The 22,394-nt window shown below is 39.6% G+C and overlaps 1 protein-coding gene across 5 annotated transcripts in view; it reads left to right on the plus strand.

Annotated features, from left to right (window-relative positions):
* The window catches only part of SMC1A (structural maintenance of chromosomes 1A), a 50,557-nt gene that overhangs the window by 9,321 nt on the left and 18,842 nt on the right, over positions 1 to 22,394 (plus strand). For all 5 annotated transcript variants that reach the window (XM_079123760.1, XM_079123764.1, XM_079123761.1 and 2 more), the window contains exons 8-19: positions 180 to 262; positions 396 to 603; positions 3,538 to 3,723; positions 3,816 to 3,995; positions 5,297 to 5,443; positions 5,532 to 5,669; positions 6,449 to 6,565; positions 6,671 to 6,777; positions 10,209 to 10,350; positions 14,561 to 14,706; positions 14,796 to 14,949; positions 16,159 to 16,269. In XM_079123760.1, the coding sequence (XP_078979886.1) occupies positions 180 to 262; positions 396 to 603; positions 3,538 to 3,723; positions 3,816 to 3,995; positions 5,297 to 5,443; positions 5,532 to 5,669; positions 6,449 to 6,565; positions 6,671 to 6,777; positions 10,209 to 10,350; positions 14,561 to 14,706; positions 14,796 to 14,949; positions 16,159 to 16,269 (1,719 nt within the window). The remainder of the gene's footprint in view (positions 1 to 179; positions 263 to 395; positions 604 to 3,537; positions 3,724 to 3,815; positions 3,996 to 5,296; positions 5,444 to 5,531; positions 5,670 to 6,448; positions 6,566 to 6,670; positions 6,778 to 10,208; positions 10,351 to 14,560; positions 14,707 to 14,795; positions 14,950 to 16,158; positions 16,270 to 22,394) is intronic.

A 22,394-nucleotide genomic window follows, 5' to 3' on the forward strand; every position in this document is an offset into this window, starting at 1 on the left:
GTAAGTTAGCAGGCCAAACTGGACACTATCTATTTGTCTTCTTTTAAGTAGGCTTCCTGAATTTAATCTTGGACTCTTGGGCTCTTGGATGAGTGGTCACATAGAGAGTGTGAGTAAGCCCCTGTGGTCTTGGAGTTAACTGGCTTAGCCCCTGGTGATAGAATTTACTTATTACCTAGGCCAAGATCAAGCAGAAATTACGGGAGATTGAAGAGAATCAGAAGCGGATTGAAAAGCTGGAGGAATACATCACTACTAGCAAGTATGTGGTTCAGCAGCCTTCCCCTCTCCTTCCACTTCTGTCCTGTTCCTTTTTAGGCGGGTCTGCCAGAATCCCTCAGTCAGGAATATTGTTCTACCAGTCTGGGTAACTTTTGTGTTCTGTTACTTTATAGGCAGTCCCTAGAGGAGCAGAAGAAGCTAGAGGGAGAATTGACTGAGGAGGTGGAGATGGCCAAGCGACGAATTGATGAGATTAATAAGGAGCTGAATCAGGTGATGGAGCAATTGGGGGATGCACGCATTGACCGCCAGGAAAGCAGCCGTCAGCAGAGAAAGGCAGAGATAATGGAAAGCATCAAGCGCCTTTACCCTGGCTCTGTGGTAAGACAGGAAAAAGGAGTCTTGCTAAGCATTTATTCATACCCACTATGGTGTAGTTTTCCCAACAACCCTGTGAGGACGGGGTTGCTAAATCTTACTTTTATAGTTGGGGAAATTGAGACTCAGAGACTGATCCAAAGAAGCATATCTTGTAAGCAGAAGAACTGCAAATTCAAACCCAATTTGTCCTGACCCTTAAGCTTATGTTCTCTTTTCCATACTAATTGCATCTTCCGGAAGAGTTTGTCTTGTGTCCATTCCTCTTTGTGGGGATAGGGAAACCAGGGAAGACTTTGGAAGGGGAAAGGACCATAGTGCTGGAATTATTCTCCCAGGAAGTAGCTCTGCAGTCTTCCATGTGACTACCCTTGACATGTACCAGCCTGTTAGCTTTATTTATTGTTTTTTCTTTAATTGGTATGCTACAATTTTGCATAAAAGTGGAATTTATATACAAGCTCATGGCATAATTTGGTTAATTTTATTATCCCCTTTCCTAGCCCTCCTTCCTCCCCCTCTGTCCCCTTCCACTACTCCACTGTTCTCCCTTCTATTTTCATGAGAGGCCATTAGCTTTTAGGGACACCCTGGACTATATCAGATCTCTTGGCGTCTTTCACCAAATTCTGAGTTCCTCTATTCCCTGAGTATTAGCCCTCTGAATTATCCTGTCCCTGAGTTCAACTTAGTTTAGTTCTACAAATATTTCCTGATCATTCCTCTGGGTACTGCTGGGGAGATAAGTATGAATTAGAGTCAGTTCCTGGCCTTGAAAATCTTATTCTTTATCTGATGGTTCTTAGGAAACCGTACTTGGTTTTGGTTGGGGGTGATGTAGGGTCACCTATTAAAAGAGATTTATTTTGCTAGGTACTTATGAAAGTTTGATATAATGTATATAACATATTTGACTTAGTGCCTGGGTTGCAGTGGTCTGTGAAATGGTAAAAGTGATGTTTTGAAAGGTGATTTTGGATTCAGACATGACTCCCTCGAGTCATTGTTGCTTTGGAGCCATAATAGGCTTTTTTCCATAGGATGGGGATTCTGTTCCTTTGTGAGATGGGAAAATACCATGGTGCTTTACTTACTCTCACACAGTTAATACAGCACTTCACTTTTGATACCAGATTTTTGGGTTTTTTTCCTCCCCACACACCAAGCAGTTCTCCAGACACCAGCTTGGTGTTCAGTAATTCAGTTCAGTTCTGACACTATCTACTTAGTGTCAGATCCCACATGTTAAGGGTTCAGTCTGACAAGACTGCCTCTCACTTCAGATGTCAATTGTAAGTGGTAGGTTGTGACCTGTGGTTTTGACTGACCTCTTATAAATAGGGTTCCCATGACCCCCTTCTTGAATTTGACTCATTTGCTAGGGCAGCTCATAGAGGTAAGGGAGACACTTAGCTGTACCCATTTTTTATAAAGGATGTTACAAAGGATACAGATAGAAGTGATGCATAGGGTGAAGTACGGGAGGAGGGTTGTAGAGTTTCTTTTTTTTTTTTTCTTCTCCTGTTTTTGGAACTGGGAATTGAACCCAGGGCTTTGCAAATGCGAGGCAAACGCTTTGCCGCTGAGCTACATCTCAGCCCAGGTTGTGGAGTTTCTATTCCCTCAGTATGCACACCACTCTCCAAGGACCACCTCTTCTTCAGGTATCTAGAAGTGTCTGAACACAGAATTTTTGAGGTTTTTATGGAGACCTCTTTACATAGGTAGGATTGATTAAATCATTGGCCATTGCTGATCAACTTAACCTGCAGCCTATCTTCCCCTCACCAGAGGTTATGGTAGGTAGGGCTATTGGTCTTAACCTTCTAATCTTGCCTTGGTCTTTCTAATGACTAACTCCCATATTGAACCTACCTAGGAGTGACCAGTGACAAGTTAACACCTTGTTATCACTCTGGTGTTTGGAGCTGTGTGTGTCAGGAACTGGAGACCAGGACTAAACGTGTATTTCTTTTTTTCTCTTTTTTCTTTTTTTAGTAGTGGGCATTGAAGCCAGAGGTACTCTACCACTGAGCTTCATCCCCAGTCCCCAGTCCTATTTATTTGTTTATTTTGGTACCAGAGATTGAACCTAGGGGTACTTAGGTACATCCCCAACCTTTGTTTTATTTTTTTATTTTGAGATAGGGTCTCACTGAGTTGCTTAGAACCTTGCTAAGTTGCTGAGGTTGGCCTCGAACTTGTAATCCTTCTGCCTTAGTTCTCCCTGGGATTACAGGCATGCAGTGCTGCACCCAACTCTAAATGTTTATTTCACAGTATCACAGTCCACCCTGGTCTTTGAGTACAAATCCCTTATAGCAGAACAATCATGAGTCAAAAGAAACTGGCACATTACTAGAATATTCTTTAGTTATTCATTAATAATTAATCTAGTCCATCATCATATCATATGTAAATGTCTTCTGGGTGAGGCAGCTCAGGTTTATAGGCTTCCATTCACTCTCATCAACTTCTAAAAGCAGGAATAGTGTTGGAGAACCTGTACCTTCACCCTTTCAGGCATTTGGTATAGTTGAGCTGAAAGATAATGTCATCTCTTGCTCTGAGCCTCTCTTAAGGTATTAATGTAATGTTGGTTTTCCTACATTATATAATCCATGTAGTCATTCCTTTGCTTGCCTCTTAACCCAAATGTTTCCACTTTCGGGAGGAACATTAGGATTGGTTACTGTGCAGCTCTAAATTGCAGGCAGCACTAGTCTAGCAAGTACCCCCCTCGTTCCATTCCTATTCACATGAGGTAGGATTACACAGGTATAGAACTAGCTGGCTAGTTTGACCAGTAGGAAGTATAGTTATGTTGTTTCTGATAGAGATTGTAGCCTGCCCTTTCTAAGTTGATAATTTGAGATTTTCTAAACCAGCTCTCTAAAGACTAATGCTTCAATTTTTTTTTCTTCCTTCTTTCCTTAGTATGGTCGCCTCATTGACCTCTGTCAGCCCACACAAAAGAAGTACCAGATTGCTGTGACCAAGGTTTTGGGCAAGAACATGGATGCCATTATTGTAGACTCAGAGAAGACAGGCCGGGATTGTATTCAATATATCAAGGAGCAGCGTGGGGAGCCTGAGACGTTTTTGCCTCTTGACTACCTGGAGGTGAGGCTTGTGAGAATGGGGTCAGAGCAGTGTTGGAGGGTCCTTCCTCTTGGGCTTCCATGTTCTGCCACTTACTGAGCTTCTTTCCACAGGTGAAACCTACGGATGAAAAACTCCGGGAGCTGAAAGGGGCCAAGCTAGTGATTGATGTGATTCGCTATGAGCCACCTCACATCAAAAAAGCCCTGCAGTATGCTTGTGGCAATGCCCTTGTCTGTGACAATGTGGAAGATGCCCGCCGCATTGCCTTTGGAGGCCATCAGCGCCACAAGGTATGGATTCCCTTACCAGGTTGGAGCTGAACACTTTTAACAATATTGTCATAATAAACAGAATGAGTTCAATTATTATCTTCAGTATAACAAATAGATTTGCAATAAGGTCTATAGTTTCTAATGGAGGACAAAGAGGATGCAGAGGGGTGTAGGATGTAGCTGTTAATGGAATAAGAAAAGAATATATAGAAGTTTTAGATAATAGAAAGAGTGAGAGTGTAATCAAAAGAAGTTGGTTGTTAGCATGCGAAAAGGGAGAAAGAGACTCTGAGGGAACAGGTAAACAAAAGGAAAAGAGAGCAAGAAAAGTAAAGAAATAAAAACTTAAAATTTTTCAATAAGGAGAAAAATATCTACACTATAACAGTCATACAGTAATCAAACCTCCCAGTCTTCAGTAACCTATGTATGAGAGGTACCTGACAATGAGCTTCAAGTCTCCAGCAGGCATCTCAGGATGGGATTTGCCCCACCTAAAGACTGGAGCTACGCTGTCCAGGATTATCCAAGATAGCCACTCTGGCTTCAAAATGTGTTGGCAAATGGGGAGCTGCAGCTTGGGGTATGGGTGTGGTTGGCTGGAGGTCATGGAGGTCATGGAGGTGGGGTGCAGTTAGTTGGGCAGGGGTCCTGGAGGTGGGGTGTGGTCAGTCTGGTTGCCAGATCCTGGAGGCGGGATGCAATCAATCAGGGGTCCTGGTGGCGGGGAGCAGTCAGTCGATGTGAGGGCCCCAGAGGCAGGGAGTGATGGGTCGGGCTAAGGGATCCTAGAGACGGGGCTCCGTCAGTCCTGCCAGGGGTCCTATGGGGCCTGGCTTTTGTCTCAAAATGGCAGCAGCCGTGTGTAACCAAACCTGCAGGTACTGTGAACTTCCAGGCAACAGCAGGCAGCTGGCGCTCCACTGGCGGTCTGTGGTCAGTCTGCTTACTGGTGTCGGACGATCGGGAGGTGAACCTCGGGCGGTGGGTGATGCATAGGTGAAAGGCAGGCGATGGACAGGCAAGAGGCAGGCAAATGGTGGATGATAGGCGCCTGACAGCAATCTGCATTCAAAAAGGTGTCAATATGCTGGCAGACTGAAGGTGATCGCAGTAGACAAATGGGGTAAACCGCAGGAGATCGATAAGCAGCAAAAACTGCCTCACCAAGAAACAGATATCCTCTGCTTGAAACCTGAGTTACAGAGCAACAAGGAACGTAGCCTCCCTCTAGTCTCCCATCTTGAATCCCCTGAACACTCTTAGTAATGGAGATTCCTGTTTAGCTTCTCCTTCTCTCTTCTCTATACTGTGTATAGACAGTGGCACTGGATGGGACCCTGTTCCAGAAGTCAGGAGTCATCTCTGGTGGAGCCAGTGACCTGAAAGCCAAGGCACGGCGCTGGGATGAGAAAGCAGTAGACAAATTAAAAGAGAAGAAGGAGCGGTTGACAGAGGAGCTGAAAGTAAGCCACGGACAGCCCTGGTCCCTAGGGGGTTCTGGCCCATGTTGATTTGCCTTCTTACTACCTACCCCTTCCTTGTCTTCTTCAGGAGCAAATGAAGGCAAAGCGGAAAGAGGCAGAGCTGCGTCAGGTGCAGTCTCAGGCCCATGGATTGCAGATGCGACTCAAGTACTCACAGAGTGACCTAGAACAGACCAAAACACGGCATCTGGCACTAAATCTCCAGGTGGGGCCTGGCCTTTAGTCCTGAAAACCAAGCAGAGCACAGCATCAGACAGTCAGGGGTTCAGGTCTTGGCTCAGCTATGTGTATAACATTCAGCAAGTTACATAGTGTCAGTTTTTTAATCTTTATCTATAAAATGGGAATTAATATCTACTTTATAGGATCCTTGCAAAGATGGAACAAGTTAATACCTGTAAAGTACTTAGACGAGTAGGTGCTCAGTTCATGTTAGATGCTATTATTAGCATATTCATTCAACAAATTTTTGAACTTCTAAAAGTGAATTGAAAGTGAGCCATAGGAATTTCAATCCCTGTGGGTGGTGGGCATAGTTCTAGGTATTTTAATGTGTTTTTCAATTATTGGGTGCTCCCCCAGCTTACCCTGGAGGTGTAACATAATGTATAGTGTGTTTATATGCAAAATTACGTGTGTATGTGTGTGAATAAAAAATTGTACCTTTATCTAAAAAAAGTTCTGAATTCTAGGACATATATAGTTCCAGGGTATCTATAGATAAGGGACTATGTACCTGTAGTTAAAGATGTTTACTGTGTTGCCCAGTCCTGTGGATTGAAACTGGTTAAACTGGAGGCCAGGAAGGAAGCCATGTGATGGCTCCAGCAAGAGATAATGGAGACTCAGCTAGGGCGGTGATGCAAAGTCAGGTTTTCTCTTGTGTGGAGAGCTTGTCCTTCCTAATCATGAGTCCAGTGCAAACAGGGTAGCACTTGTCCTCCAAGGAATCTGGTCTCTTTTCTTTTAACCCTTTGCCTATAGGAAAAGTCCAAGCTGGAGAGTGAGCTGGCCAACTTCGGGCCTCGCATTAATGATATCAAGAGGATTATCCAGAGCCGAGAGAGGGAAATGAAAGACTTGAAAGAGAAGATGAACCAGGTTGGTAGGGGGTAAGCCATGCCAGCATGTGTATCAGGGCAGGACTGGGATTTGAAGCAGACTCTGACCAAGAGAACCTCTGCACTCTCTGGCTTCTCCCTTCAGGTAGAAGATGAGGTGTTTGAAGAGTTTTGTCGGGAGATTGGTGTGCGCAACATCCGGGAGTTTGAGGAAGAGAAGGTGAAGCGACAGAATGAAATTGCCAAGAAGCGGTAGGTAGAGGTATTGGTAGAAAACACTGGGATGCTCTTTAGCTTCCAACCTGACATCCTTGAAAGTCAAATGCCATCATAAGACACGGACCAGCTCTTAGATCCTAAATAGTTTATTGTAGGTAAGCCTCAAAGAACAGGGAAATCAGGGAGGCAGTATGACAGAATCGTGATTAAGAGTGCCAGTTTTAAACTTGGTTTACCTGGATTGAATGAACTCTGCAGCTCATTATCTTGGTCAGTGACTTGACTTCTATAAGCTACAGTTTCTATAACATGGGATAATAATGAGACCTATCTTGTGGCATTATTGGGAAGATCAGATGAAATAATGCTCATGAAGTATTTAGCATAATACTTAGCACCTGGTAAGAGTAATAAACATTAGGATTTTTTTTCTCATTATTCTTATTGGGTGGTGGGGTTCTAGGTTAAAAGAATAGCCAGAATAAAGTAAGCTTTTTTCTTTGTCACTTTAGTTTATTAATTCATTCAATAATCTTATATCAATTTGTCCTGTGCTAGGTATTAAAGGAGCCTAGGAGAGATGAGGGTAAGACAGGTGAATATGACATAGTCACTGTTAAAGGAGGTCACCCTCTGGATCCTGGGTCTTAGTCAACAGTTTATCTAGCCCTTCACTGATACAGTGAATATTCATTGCACTCCTACCACAGGCCAGGCTGAAAAGATATAGAATTGAATTGGAGGATCTTTTTTTCAGGGAGCTTATGGAGTACTTGGGGAAACAGACAGATCAATGATAACAGAACAGTGTGATTGATAGTGTAATTTAGGTGATACAAAATATAGAGGACATTTTCAAGGTGCTCCAAGTCAGTAAAAGGAAAAATACAAATAAAAAAAGTAGAAAATGGGCAGAAGATAGAGTTGGCATTTTATGGAGAGAAACTCGGATGGCTAACAGGAATTAATGTTCAGTCTCTTAACCAAGGGATACAAGTTAAGAGCAATTAGCAAGATCTGAGGATGTAGTTCAGTGGTAGAGCACTTGCTTAGCATGTGCAAAGCCCTAGGTTTAATCCCTAGTACTACAGAAAAGAAAATAATGTAGCAATATTTGGTGAAAATTAGTCTAAATATGTCCTCCTTAGTATGGAGATCACATACACACACACACGCAAGCCAGAGAGTCTTACCACAGTATCACAAAGAGGCCCATTCAAGGTTGTTCATCTTGGCATAATCTGTGTTAATAGGACATTGATAACAATTGATTGGCTATCACTAGGTTAAAGTATAAGTTAAATGTGACTTTATTTAACTTACAGTTAAATGACTATACAAACTGCAATACTGTAAAGCAGTTTAAAGCAAGATTTCTAGACAGTAACATGGATAAATTATAAATAGTGTTGACTGAAAAAATAAGAATGAAAATTATAACACCAAGCATTTGTGCAAATTTGGAAACAGCATTTTATTTTATTTTTATTTTCATTTTTTTTGGTGGTACTGGGGATTGAACCCAGGACCTTGTGCATGCTAGACAAGCACTCTAACAACTGAGCTATATGCCCAGCCGGAAACAACATTTTATAAAGATGCATTTTTAAGGGTTTTGTGTGTGTGTGTGTGTGTGTGTGTGTGTGTGTGTGTGTGTGTGTTTGTGTACATATCACTTTGTGGTATGTATTAATAATAGGTAAAGTAATCGGAGTGGAAATTGGGGATTAAAACAAGGAGACAAGAGAAGAGTCTTGCATAGACAGTGATAAGTATTATGAGCTGTGGGGTTTGATTAACTCAATTCTGCAACTGAAGTGCAAAAAGTACAGCACAGTATAACAGAAACTAAGAACCTGCTCTGAACCACCAGGAAAGGTTTTACAGAACAAGGACTGATGAACTGAAGACCTGAAGAGTGAGTAGGATTTAGCCAACCAGGTAGTGGCAGAAGAACAGAGTTGCTAGTAGTGAGAACAGCATGCTTGGAGGTGTGAGAGAGCATGCCTTGTTCTGGATACTAAGTAGTTTTGAATGTCTAGAGCATAAAAACAGGGTCAGGAGGAAGGCGGGGGTGGTGGAGAGGTCAGCAGGGGCCAGATCACAGAGGACTTTATGAGTCATACTTAGGAGATTAGACTTAAAATTGCGTGGCTCAAAATTATAGAGTTAATTACATTCCATTTGGCTTATAGTGAGTAATAGGTTTAAGCTGCTAGCATGACATCTGGCAGCATCTGTCACACTATATTGGGGGTTGGAGGGGCAGCTGAAAGTTGTTAACCCTGCCTGACCTGCTAGTGTCTATATACTGGTTATTATACTCTGAGTTTCTGAAAAGATGGGGGATAGGACAATAGTAAGGATCTAGTATTTTCTCCATGGTCTTGTACTACCCAAGCTCGGCCCCTTAAGAGGTTCTAAAATCTTGGGCAGTGGTTGGGATGCTGAAAAGAATCAAAACCCTTGGGCAAAAATGAGCTGAATACATTTAGTATACCTGGAAGTGATGCTAACTAAATATATCTATATCTATATATATATTTTTTTTGTACCGGGAATTGAACTCAGGGGTGCTTAACCACTGAACTACATCCCCAGCCCTTTTTTATATTTTATTTAGAGACAGGGTCTCGCTGAGTTGCTTAGTGCCTCGCTAAGTTGCTGAGGCTGGCTTTGAACTCGCAATACTCCTACCTCAGCCTCCCGAGCCACTGGGATTACAGGTATGCACCACCGTGCCCGGCATAAGTAAAATTCAATAGAATAGTTACTGTGTGCCAGGCATAATTCTAAGGACTTTATTAATATTAACTCATTGAGAAAAATCTCTCAGTAATTCTGAGGTAAGTACTGTTGTTATTTCCACAGATGAAGAATCTGAGGAATGGAGAATATAATATAACTAACTTGCCTGAGATCACACTACTACTAAGTGGCAGTGTTGGGACACCAATACTCTAAACCCACTACATTATATTGTGATGATGATGCATGGGAATGAACCCAGGTTTTGGTGTTAGACTTGGGTTCTAATTTCGTGTGCCATTTACTAGCTGTGTGGCCTTGGGCAAGGTCTTTTGTCTTTTAGCCTGTTTTCTCTGTTTGTAAAATTAGGATAATAATGCCTACTTGTGAAGCTATTGATTAGAGGATTAGAGATAATGTGTAAAGTACATAGAAGCTTAATAAATAAGAATTAACCATAGCTGGTGGGTTCAGATGGACCTTTTTATGCCCTCTTATGGGAAAATGGAAAGGTGCTGGAGTCTCCAGCATTTGAAGGGTGATAAATGGGTTTTGGCCGTTTTCCCTGCCTTGTGCCATGTCCACAGGGGAATTTAGTTTTTTAACTTTTAAGAACAGTTTTATGTGCATGTCAGTGGATGAAGTGGTGGTGACTGAAATCTGGCAGTAATTTGGAGGCCCTGAGCCCTAGGCCTAGTTCATCTTTCTCTCCTCAGTTTGGAGTTTGAAAATCAGAAGACTCGCTTGGGCATCCAGTTGGATTTTGAAAAGAACCAGCTGAAGGAGGACCAGGATAAAGTACACATGTGGGAACAGACAGTGAAAAAGGATGAAAATGAGATAGAAAAACTCAAGAAGGTAAGGAAGGAGAAAATTAAAAAGGAAAAATTGGAGTAAATATATCAGACAGAAGGGTAATGTCCATAGTTTATGAATCTCTCACCTAGATTAATAAGAAAAACACAAGACATAAGTAGGGGAAAAGTGGGTAAGTAGCATAAACAATTCAAGAAATTCTAATAGCTCATGAACACATACAAATAATTTATCCTTACTAGAAATCAAATAAAGTAGAAATAATTGGGTATAGTTTGTTTTTATTCTGTTACTCAAGATTTAAAAACAAAAAAGAACAATACTCAGTACCAGTTATGGTGCAGAAGAACCGCATTCTTACACAGTATGGCATCATCCATCAGGAGGCTTTGGAATAACCCTCTAATACCTAAAGAGATCACTGGCAAAGCTTTGTGCAAAAAGATTGATGTTTATTACAAGTGTAATTTATAGTTCCAAATTGGTAACTACCCATATGCCCCTTGGAAAGTGGGAATTTGGCACATCATGGTACATCAATATACGTATTTATATACTTTATTGGTCTTCACATTTCAGTAATACAGAGAACCCTTTTAAAGCCAAACTCTCCCCTAAGACATTGGCTTAAATCCTTGATGTTACTGAAATATATACTTAGAATACTTAAAAGCCAAGAAAAACTCACAAAATAAATACTACCAAAATGAATAAAATTCAGATTTTTTTAAAAGTGACATATATATGTATGTATATGTGTGTGTATGTATATATATATATATTATATATAGTTTTCTTTGTTCTGATTAGTTATACATGACAGTAGAATGCATTTTGACACATCATACATAAATGAAGTATAACTTCTCATTTGTCTGGTTGTACATGATGTTAAGGTCATGTAATTGTATATGGACGTAGGGTAATAATGTCCAATTCATTCTGTCATTCCTACCCCCATTCCCCTTCCCCTCCCTTCACTCCCCTGTCTAGTCCAAAGTACTTCTATTCCCCCCCATTGGGAATTAGCATCTGCATATCAGAGAAAACATTCATCTTTAGTTTTTTGGGACTGGCTTATTTCACTTAGCATGATATTCTCCAGTTACATCCATTTACCAGCAAATGCCAAAATTTCATTCTTTCTTTTTTTTTTTTTTTTTTTTTTGCTGTACTAGGGATCGAACTCAGGGCCTTGTGCTTGCGAGGCAAGCACTCTACCAGCTGAGCTATCTCCCCACTCCCCAGCCCTAAAATTTCATTCTTTAAGACTGAGTAATATTCCATTGCATATATATACCAATTTCTTTATCCATTCATCTGTTGAAGGGCACCTAGGTTGGTTCCATAGTTTAGCTATTGTGAATTGGGCTGCTATAAACATTGATGGTTGTGTCACTGTAGTATGCTGATTTTAAGTCCTTTAACAAATATATTTTTAATTGAGCTCAGATAAAAAATACTCAGGGAAGGTCAATAATTTTTTTCAGCCCCTAATCTGCTGGAGCCATATCTTGAATAGCCTTGAGGAACTGAACTAACTGGGTTTTTTTCATTATTTCACATCCACAGAATTTATTTTTTTTCTCTTTTTTTATTGTAAACAAATGGGATACATGTTTCTCTGTTTGTACATGGAGTAAAGGCATACCATTTGTGTAACCATAAATTTACATAGGGTAATGTTGTTTGATTCATTCTGTTAATTTTTCCCTTACCCCCACCCCTCCCACCCCTCCCACCCCTCCCACCCCTCTTTTCCCTCTATACAGTCCTTCCTTCCTCCATTCTTGCCTCCCTCCCTAACCCTAACTCTAACCCTAACACTAACCCCTCCCATCCCCCATTATGTGTCATCATCCACTTATCATCCACAGAATTTATATCTGGCAACTAAATCCAGTTTTTTTCATATTTCATATTTACTCATTAGATCTACTCTGTCAACATAAGCTTTCATGGCATTTCCCTTAGTAGTCCCTTTCACCTAATTCTGGGAATCACACATGGCCTTACCTTTGAGGTCCAGCATCCTGAGCTATTCTGTATTTATGTTACCTACAGTCACTTGTTTGTATTGACTGTAAGAGGTACAACATCTCATTGTCGGCTGCTGGGTTTGGTCTTAAGACATGCTGGACTAGTCACAAGGATTCCTGGGAGCCTACAGAGATGGCAAGAAGGAAGAATTAATAGTAAATTGAATTAAGAATTAAGAGTGAATTGAAAGTACCTTTAGAGGTATAGCCTCAAAGATTGCCAACCCCAAATTTAGATTAACTGTATTCATTTGGTGCAACAGATGATGATGTTTTGCTGAAACTCCATCACTTTACAGTGTGATTTTTTTTTTTTTCTAGTGGCTATTGTATCTTAGTTCTTTGGAGTTTAGCATGCCTATGTCAACAGTGTATTCTGTGATGGCTTTTATTTTCCTACATCTTTCCTCTTTAAATTACCATAAAACTTTTGTTCCTTACAGCATTCCCTCCTGATATGGTTTGGTTTTCTCTTGGTTTGAACATATCATTTGACTTTTATGTTTTATATCTGTTTCATCATTCTTGTGTATTTTCTTCATTAACCCCTTGTGATTAAGGTAGTCCTCTTGGTGTCATTGGAATCTTAAAAGCAATTTCAGATAGGACAGTAAAATCCTAGGGCAGGACTAGATTTATATCTCGATGATCCAGAATAACGTATTTATGTGACTTTTAGACTTACTGTTTTGAAATAATTTTCTGCTTAGCAGAGAGTTGCAGGAGTAGTACAGTGATCCCTCAATATTCATGGGGGACTGGTTCTAAGACCCTCCCTCATATACACCCAGATTTGAGGATGCTCAAGTCATTTGTATAAAATGGTGTTATTTATACATAATTCATGTATATATCCTCCTGTATGCTTTAAATTATCTTTATATTTATAATATGTAATATAATGTAAGACTGTGCAAGTAGTTGTTATACTTTAATATTTAGGGAATAATAACAAGAAAAATGTATACATTCAGCATAGACACTATTATTTTTTTCAGAACTTTTCTTTTTTTTGGTACTGGGGATTGAATTCAGGGGCACTCGACCACAGAACCTCATCCCCACTATTTTGTATTTTATTTAGAGACAGGGTCTCACTGAGTTGCTTAGTGCCTCACTTTCGCTGAGGCTGGCCTTGAACTTGTGATCTCCCTAGCTGCTGGGATTACAAGCGTGTGCCACCACGCCCAGCTCAAGTATTTTTGATCTGTGGTTGGTTGGATGCAGAACTGAGGACAAGAAAGGCCAACTGTCAAAGAACTTCCATCTGCCAGCCACCAAGATTCATCAGTCATGAACATGTTACCACATTTGCTTTATACTCCCTCTGTATATGCTTATTTTTTTTTCTTTTTTTTTTTTTATATGCTTATTTTTTATGAACCATTTGAGAGTAAGTTGCAAATAGGTCCTCTTCATATGACTTTTTTTTTTTTTTTTTTTTTTTTTTTTTTTTTTTTTTTTTGCGGTACTGGGGATTGAACCCAAGGCCTTGTGCTTGTGAGGCAAGCACTCTATCAACTGAGCTATATCCCCAGCCCTATATGACTTCTTAAAATCAAAATGAAAAAAAATTCTTCCAATACAAAATCAGAACTTTACAAGTAAAGTTACAATTCTCCTGTGACTGACCACTCTCAATCCTAGTCCCCTTGTTCTTTGCAGAGGTAAGCCCAGGATAGTTGTATTCTTTGAGATGTTTTAGGATTTACCTGAATACATGTCCATTCATATATGCATACTCTTAGAAATACATAGTATTGTTTCTGTGGGTTTTTACAAAACATGTTATACTATACTTGACAAATTTTTGATTTATTAAAAAAAAGCTCAAATATAGCATTGTCAGAATGCAGACTTGTTTAGTTACCACCTAGTCTCAACTATGTAAAGCTATTTATAAATAATGCTGAGAGGAACTATACTAAAATGTTAATTGGTTATTTCTGGCTAGTGGGATTAAGGGAATACTTCCCTTCTCCTTTATTCTTTTTCTATACTTTGAACTTGTCTATTGTAACTTATGTAACTGGGGTTTTGGGGAAGGGCAACCAAATAAGATAAAGAAGGCTAAGAGGTTATGGGGGCGTGAAAGCAAAGCTCACTGATGAGTGGCTCCAACAAACTGCCTGTTGGGAAGGGTGGGGCAAGAGAAGATCCTACAGTGATATGAGAAAACCTTCATGTCTTATCCTGTTCCCTGTTGGAACCAGGAGGAACAAAGACACATGAAGATCATAGATGAGACCATGGCCCAACTACAAGACCTGAAGAATCAGCACCTGGCCAAGAAGTCAGAAGTGAATGACAAGAATCATGAGATGGAAGAGATTCGGAAGAAACTGGGGGGTGCCAACAAGTGAGTGGGCTCAGGTATAGGGAGGGAGGAGTAGGTAGAAGAGGAAGCCTGCCAGATTTGGGTCTCACTTACCTCCCTGGACTTTTTAGGGAAATGACCCACTTACAGAAGGAGGTGACAGCCATTGAAACCAAGCTTGAACAGAAGCGCAGTGATCGCCACAACTTGTTACAGGCCTGCAAGATGCAGGACATCAAGTTGCCTCTGTCAAAGGGCACCATGGATGATATTAGTCAGGAAGAGGTAAGTATTATGGTAGGTGGTAATGGGCTATGAACAAAATTAACCATGGATGGGGGTAAAAGTGACCAAGAATGCAGGTGACAGAGGGAAGGAGAGTGGGCAGAGGGTGGGAGGAACATAAAAAGGGATATACATGTGAGAGAAGAGGGCAGGAAAGGTTAAAAAAATAATGATCTTGCTGGGTGAGGTGGCATATGCCTATAATTCGAGCAACTCGGGAGTTGAGGCAGGACTGCAAATTCAAGGCCAGACTTAGCAAATTAGCGAGGCCCTGTCTCAAAAAAATAAAAGGACTGCGGATGTGGCTCCATGGTAAAGTGCCTCTGGGTTCAATTTCTAATACGTACCAAAAAAATGGCCTTGGTGTGAGAGGAAAGGCAAATTGGGAGTAGAGCTGCAGGCCAGTGTGTGATAAAGTTGAGCCAGGAAAGGATGAAGTAATTCATTAATCTTGGGGACACAAGTTAGTTTAGCTCCAGCAGTGATGAATTTGGTAGGTATGGGAAATGAGGGACATTAGCCAAGAGCAAAGGAAGATGGGAAACTGGGGGACCTGAAGCTTAGCTGCAGTAAGGAATTTTGGCCAGGAAAGGGTTGGCTAAGGGGCATCAGCAATGCAGAGATGAGGAAGCTTAGTTACAGGAAAGGGAGTGACATTAAGACAGTAGGGGAGCCAAGGCATTTTATCCATTGGAAGTGAAAATTGGTAGCTAGTAGGTGGAAAATATTAACCAAGAGGAGGTAGAAATTTCATATACATCTTTTACCTGGTAATGTACCTCTGTCCCATGTGTCTTTCTTCCTTCCTCTTCCCAAGTAGCATCTCAGTTCAATTCAGTAAAATATTTTGAACACTAGAAATGTTCTGGGCATCATGGTAGCATGTGACATAATTACATCTAATCCTAATTGCGGTCCTGTGAGGCAGGCTTTGTCCCCCAAAAAAGTCCACATTACAGATGAAGAAGCTCAGCATCTAGGATCATGACTTGCTGAGGATCACAGTTAGTAAGAGGTAGATCCCTGTTTTGAAAATTCATGTCTTTTTGCCTGCAAAGTCTCTGTTGGTTCTGCCCCAGTTTATTCCTGAGAGGTGCTTCCTCAAAGATATTGAAAACTGCAAAGGAACCCGCCCCTAACCTTCCACTAGAAGGGCACCCTCCTGGCCAGTCTGCTCCATTTGACTCTCTCTCTCTCTCACCATCACAGGGTAGCTCCCAAGGGGAGGAGTCAGTGAGTGGTTCTCAGAGAACTTCCAGTATCTATGCAAGAGAAGCCCTCATTGAGATTGACTACGGTGACCTGTGTGAGGATCTGAAGGTGAGGATCAACCATGGGTGTGGGGAGCATCTTCCTTGCTGTCTAGAGAGAATGGGTCAGCCCATCTTGGAGCCTATTGAGACCGTGGCTCAGAAAGGAGAGAGCTGCTAAGAGGAGGATTGAGCTGTGAGCCAAGGTCTCTTCCTCATATGTACAAATAGACACAGGTACATCTCCTACCCTTAACCCCCAATTGCTTTTGTCCATGTTTGCTGCTAGTTACCAGTTTTCATGTATGTACACATCAGAGCTCAAATACACAGACAAAAGGCTTGTGTATAGTAACAGACTAGCCTCAGGTGTTCCACATTGTTAATGTCCCAGGTGTCCTCCTCATAATAGCATTCTATCATCCTGGGTGTCCCTTTCATTTCCCATGCTTCAGCTGCTGTCTCTGTGCTATTTACCTCAAACTCTAGCCTTCCTCCCAGATCTGTCCCTTATCTTGGTGCCAACCACATGGTCTTCCAGAAATCCGAGCCTCATGCTTGACTCCTCCCTCTCTTGTTTTACATATCAAGTCCCATTGATTCTGCCTCCTAAATATATTGAATTCTTTTTTCTGTTTGCAACATCTCTCTAGGGAATGCAACTTTCATCTCACATACTCATTTTTTTAACAATGTAACTTTTTAAGTACTTTTTAAGATATTGATAGACCTTTATTTTATTCATTTATTTATATGTGGTGCTGAGAATTGAACCCAATGCCTCACACATGCTAAGCAAGTGCTCCACCACTGAGCCATAACCCCAGCCCCTCATCTCACATACTCTTAGGAACCTCCTAAATAGTTTATGCTTTCCAATCCATATCACATCATTATCCAGAGGGACTTGATTTTAAAAAAATCATGCAAATTTCCAAACATATATAGAAGTAAGGAGAATGATATAATGAATGCCAGGCACCCATCACCCAGCTTCAACAGTTAGCAACATATGGTCAGTCTCATTTTTTATACCCCCACCACCACCATTGGACTATTTTAAAGCAAATTCTAGACATTATTTTATCCATAATTACTTCAGCAAATGTGTCTAGAATATGAGGACTCTTAACCACAGCAGCATGTCTAAAAAACTGGAATTACTCTGTAATAATCTAATATTCAGTAAGTATTTATATTTCCATGAAAAGTCCCTCCCACTTTTTTCTCAGTTTATGTTCAAATCCGGATCAAATTGAGGTCCATATGTTAAAATTGGTTGCTACTAGCCTATAACATTTTTCTATCCCTTGTTGTTTTTTCTATTTATTTATGAAAGAAACTGTCATTGATCCTATAGAATTTTCCACATTCTGAATTTGGCTGATAATGTCCCCATGATGTTATTTAACATGTTCTTTAATCCCTGTTTCCTATCAACTGGTAGGTAAATTTAGATTTTGATTGAATTTAGGTTCTCTCTTTTGAGGGGTGCAGGGCTGGGGATGTAACTCGGTGGTAGAGCACTTGCCTAACATGCACAAGACCCTGAGTTAAATCCCTAGTACTGAAAAAAAAAGTTCTTTTTTTGGGAGGGGGAAAGAATGTATCATAGGTGGAGCTGTGTACTTGTGACCTTCCTTTTGTATCACATTATGGATATTTGTTGTCATGGTGCATTCATTTGTCTTGTGTGCTCACCTGCGTGCCAGCTCGCACACACACACTCTCTCTCTCTCTTTTTCTCTCAGTCTGATTCCAGGAAATCTACCCCTTCCACCAGGATACCAAAGACTGTAGATGCACCAGTCCCTACAAAAAATGCTGTCATATTTGCATATAACTTATGTCCTTATACTTTAAATAATCTGTAGATTACTTATAATATCTAATACAATGTTAAGTAGTTGGTACACTACTGTTAGAGAATAATTACAAAAATTCTGTATGTGTTCAGTATAGGCACATTTAAATTTTTTTTTTTCTTTTTTTGGTACTGGGAATTGAACCCAGGGGCACTTCACCACTAAGCTATATCCCCAGACTTTTTTATTTATTTTTTTCATTTTGAGACAGAGTCTCACTAAAATTACTGGCCATGAATCTGTGATCCTCCTTACTTAGTGTCCCAAGTTACTGGGATAACAGTGTCCACCACCACGACCTGCTTAAAAAGTATTTTTGATCCATGGTTGTTTGAAGCTAAGATTGCAGAGGGCTGATTGTGTAAGAAACACTGATGCCAGATGAACCTGTGAAATAAAGCACAGGGACACATTGGCCAAATCTAAACTATGGGGGAAATTTGTTTATTTTTACATATTTATTTTGGGGACAGGGTCTTGCAGTGTTGCTGAGTCTGACCTCAAATTTGGGCTCAAGCGATCTTCCAGTTTCAGCCTTCTGAGTAGCTGGGATTGCATATGAGAAACAAGGGGGAAAAGATCTGATTTCATTCATAAATGGGAGAAAAAGAGGGAGGGAGCTGTTACAGACTAAGACTAATCAACCTATTGAAATGTATGCACCTTACTTGAATTCATTGTAAAGAAGAGAGGGAAGGGGAACTTAGAAGGTAAGGTAACTTAAGAGCCATATTAGGTAATTGCACTGTGTTTGGAATCAGCTTTGGAAAACCTATAACAATTTATAGAACAGGGCGATTTGGACACTGACCAGATGTTTTTGATGTTAGAGAAGTGCTGTCAATTTTTTTAGGTTACTATAATGGTCTTGTGGTTTCATTTTTTTTTTAAATCCTTATTTTTTACAACAGTGATTCTTAGTAGTTGGGTGGGTATTTTGTCCCCCAGGGGACGTTTGATAATGTAGGAGACACTCTTTTCACATCCACTTGTCATGGCTTGAGCAGGTATTACTATAGCATCTAGTGGGCAGATGCCAAGGATGCTACTGAAACCTTACAGTACACAGAATAGCCCCACAGCAAATATTCCAACCTAAAATATTAATAGACCTGTGGTTTATAAACCCTGTTTTAGAGATGTATACTGAAGTATTTGAGGTTGAAATGAATGTCTGAGATTTGCTTTGATATAATTATTTTGAAGTTGGGCGGTATAGGTGGCAGAGTATTGGTCATGAGTTGATAGTTGGAACTAAGTAGTAGGTACATGGGTTTCATTATATTGTTCTCTGAGGCTTTGTATATATTCGATAATTTACATAATACAAATTTTTTAAAAAGAAAACCATAATCATTTGGTTTGGGTGGTCCATTTTTTACCTTTTAACAAATTGGTTTTAGCAGGTGTTGACAGTCATTGCCTAGATCTGTTAAGTGTTGCAAAAGGATAATCCAGTTCTTTTCATTCCTCTTCCATTTATTCATGGTATTTATTTATTTGTTTATTTAGGTACTAGGTACTGAACCGAGTGGTGCTCCACTACTGAGCCAAATCTCTAGCCCTTTTTAGTTTTTATTTTGACAGTCTTACTCTTACTAAGTTGCCCAGGCTGGAGGCTGGTCTTGAACTTACAATCCTCTTGCCTCAGCCTCCTGAGAAGCTGGGATTACAGGCATGCACCACTGTGCCTGGTAGTATCAACTAGTTCCCTTGAAATATGCCCCCACCTTCCTGGCTTCACCTTATAAAGTTTGAGTTACTCTTGATCAACTGCAGTCCAAAATTATTAAAATAGAAAATCCCACAAATAAAAAGTTATGAGTTGTATACCATTCTGAACAGCATGATGAAATCTCGCCTTCCTGCTACAACCCTGGGGACATGAATCATTCCTTTGTCCACCATATCCACACTATATGCTATACCCCCCCCATATTAATCACTTAGCCATCTTGGTTATCAGATCAACTGTGGTGGTATCAAGTAACTTTAATGTAGTAGCCTAATGCTGTGTTATAATGCCTCCATGCCCACATCATTTAGCTCCACTTAATCTTATCACATAGGCATTGTATCATAGTACAGTTCAATAAATATTTTGAGAGTGAAACCACATTCCCATATTTGTTATAGTATATTGCTATAATTGTTTTTTATTGTTAATCTCATACTGTGCTTAATTAAACTTTGTCAGAGATATTGAATATAAGAAAAAAAACATAGACTATAGCATTCATTACTTTCTGTGGTTCTAGGCATCCACTAAGGGTCTTGAAATATATCCATTCTGGATAATGGGACTACTGAACAGTTGGTACAGGAAAGACAGGATAAATAAATATTTAATCCTTTTGTTTCCCAACTTTTGGAATGATGAATTGGTTACCCTTATAATTTTCAAAGGTGACCAATGAGGTTTTTAATTTGTGTTCATTATAAACTTAACTATTTAGGATATATTTTATATGTTTGGGTCCATTGAAGTCATTTTTCTTCTTGATGCTCATATTTTCCCATTCTTGGCCAGTGGGAGCCATTTCAAATTGATCTTTTTTATTTTTAGATTTTCATTATAGAAAAATTCACATGCAAAAGTAAAAAAAATAAAATGCTTCCTCATGTAGCTATCACCAGTTTCAGCCACCATCAGCTCGTTGCCAAACTTGTTTCATTTGCACCTCAACATACTCTGTAGTAAATCATAAACATTATATCATTTCATTTGTTAATGTTGCAGATTTTACCTTCAAAACAGAAAAACATCCTTCAAAATACTTAGAATCACTATCATTGTCATAAATAATAATTCCTGGTTACAGATATAGCTCAGTGATACAGCATTTGCCTAACATGCTAGAAGCCCTATGTTTAATTCCTAGCACCACAAAAAAATAATAATTCCTTAATATGATGATAGGTGTTACATGTACCTGAGTATTGCATACACATTCACATTCTCATAGTTTGCTTGCTTGAATTGGGAGTCAAATAAGATGTTTCATGGATAGATAGATAAGAATGATTGATAAAATTATTTGATATATCTCTTAAGTCTGTTTGGTTTATGGGGCCCCTTTTATCCATTTTTATTTTTCTTTGTAGTATTTTTTGTTAATGAAAAATTTGACTCATTTCTCCTGAAGAATTTTCCACACACTTTAGTTTGCTGATTACATCCAGTAACTGTCTTCCCAAAGCAAAACAAAAATAGTTCTGCTGTTCCCTATAGTTTCTGTAAGTGGGTAGAGCTCATGTTATCTCATCTCTGGACAGTAGGAATGCATTCAGTTCCATAAATCAGTGCTGTTTAATAGAAAGAACATGTGACTTCATGTGTGATTTTTAAATTTTCTAGTAGCTATATTTTAGAAAGTTATAAGAAAAAAATAAAATTAATTTTAATACTATATTATTAATACTAGCATATCCAAAAGTATCATTTCAGTATGTGATCAATATAAAAAGTATCATCATTATATTTTGAGGAAAGATCTAGCTATGTTGCCCAGGCTGGCCTTTAACTCCTGGTCTCAAGTGATCTTGCCTCAGCCTCCTGAATAGTGGGGACTGTAGAAATATACCAACCAGTACAGCCAGCTTTAAAAATTATTGATGAGATATTTGACAATCTTTTTTTGTACTGTCTTCGAAATCCAGTATATATTTTACACTTACAGCACATCTCAGTTCAGATGCTAAAATAGCCTCAGAAATACTTGATCTGTATTTAGATTTCCTAAAATTTACAGTTGAAAAAGGAGACCCATATACCCAAGTTGTTCCAAATATACTTAAAAATTTTCCAGTAACTGAATTATCTGGTTTTCAATTTAAATGAACTAAAAATCCATAAAATTAGTACTTCAGTTCCATGTGGCTAGTGGTAACCTTGTTGGACAGCACAGATATAGAGGCTTGTTTAGACTTAAATTTGGGGGTTGGCTTGTTTGTTGTGGTTGCGACTCCCTCACAGGTGGTGATGTTAACTTCCATCAGGAAATACATAATGTCTGGTTGTAGGTCTTTTTGTGTGGTTTGCAGCCATGAAAATGATTGCTTAGCTCCTTTAATTAATTTGGGGGTTGCTGAAAGGTAGTCTTAATCTTATCATTTCTTTGTTATTCACTACAGTACATAGAGACATACTTCTCATCATTTGGTAACCCTGAAGTAGTTTAAAGCAAGACAGTGAGTTCAATTCTTTCCCTTTATTTATCTGTTTATAAAATAGTGAATTAGTTCCTTGGTATTCTTAATATTTGTCCACTGAATTGTTTTTGTGTCATTATGAATTTAAACACATTTAGTATGTTTCAGTTTGTTGTGG

Source organism: Sciurus vulgaris (assembly GCF_902686455.1).
Source record: "Sciurus vulgaris genome assembly, chromosome: X".
NCBI lineage: Eukaryota > Metazoa > Chordata > Mammalia > Rodentia > Sciuridae > Sciurus > Sciurus vulgaris.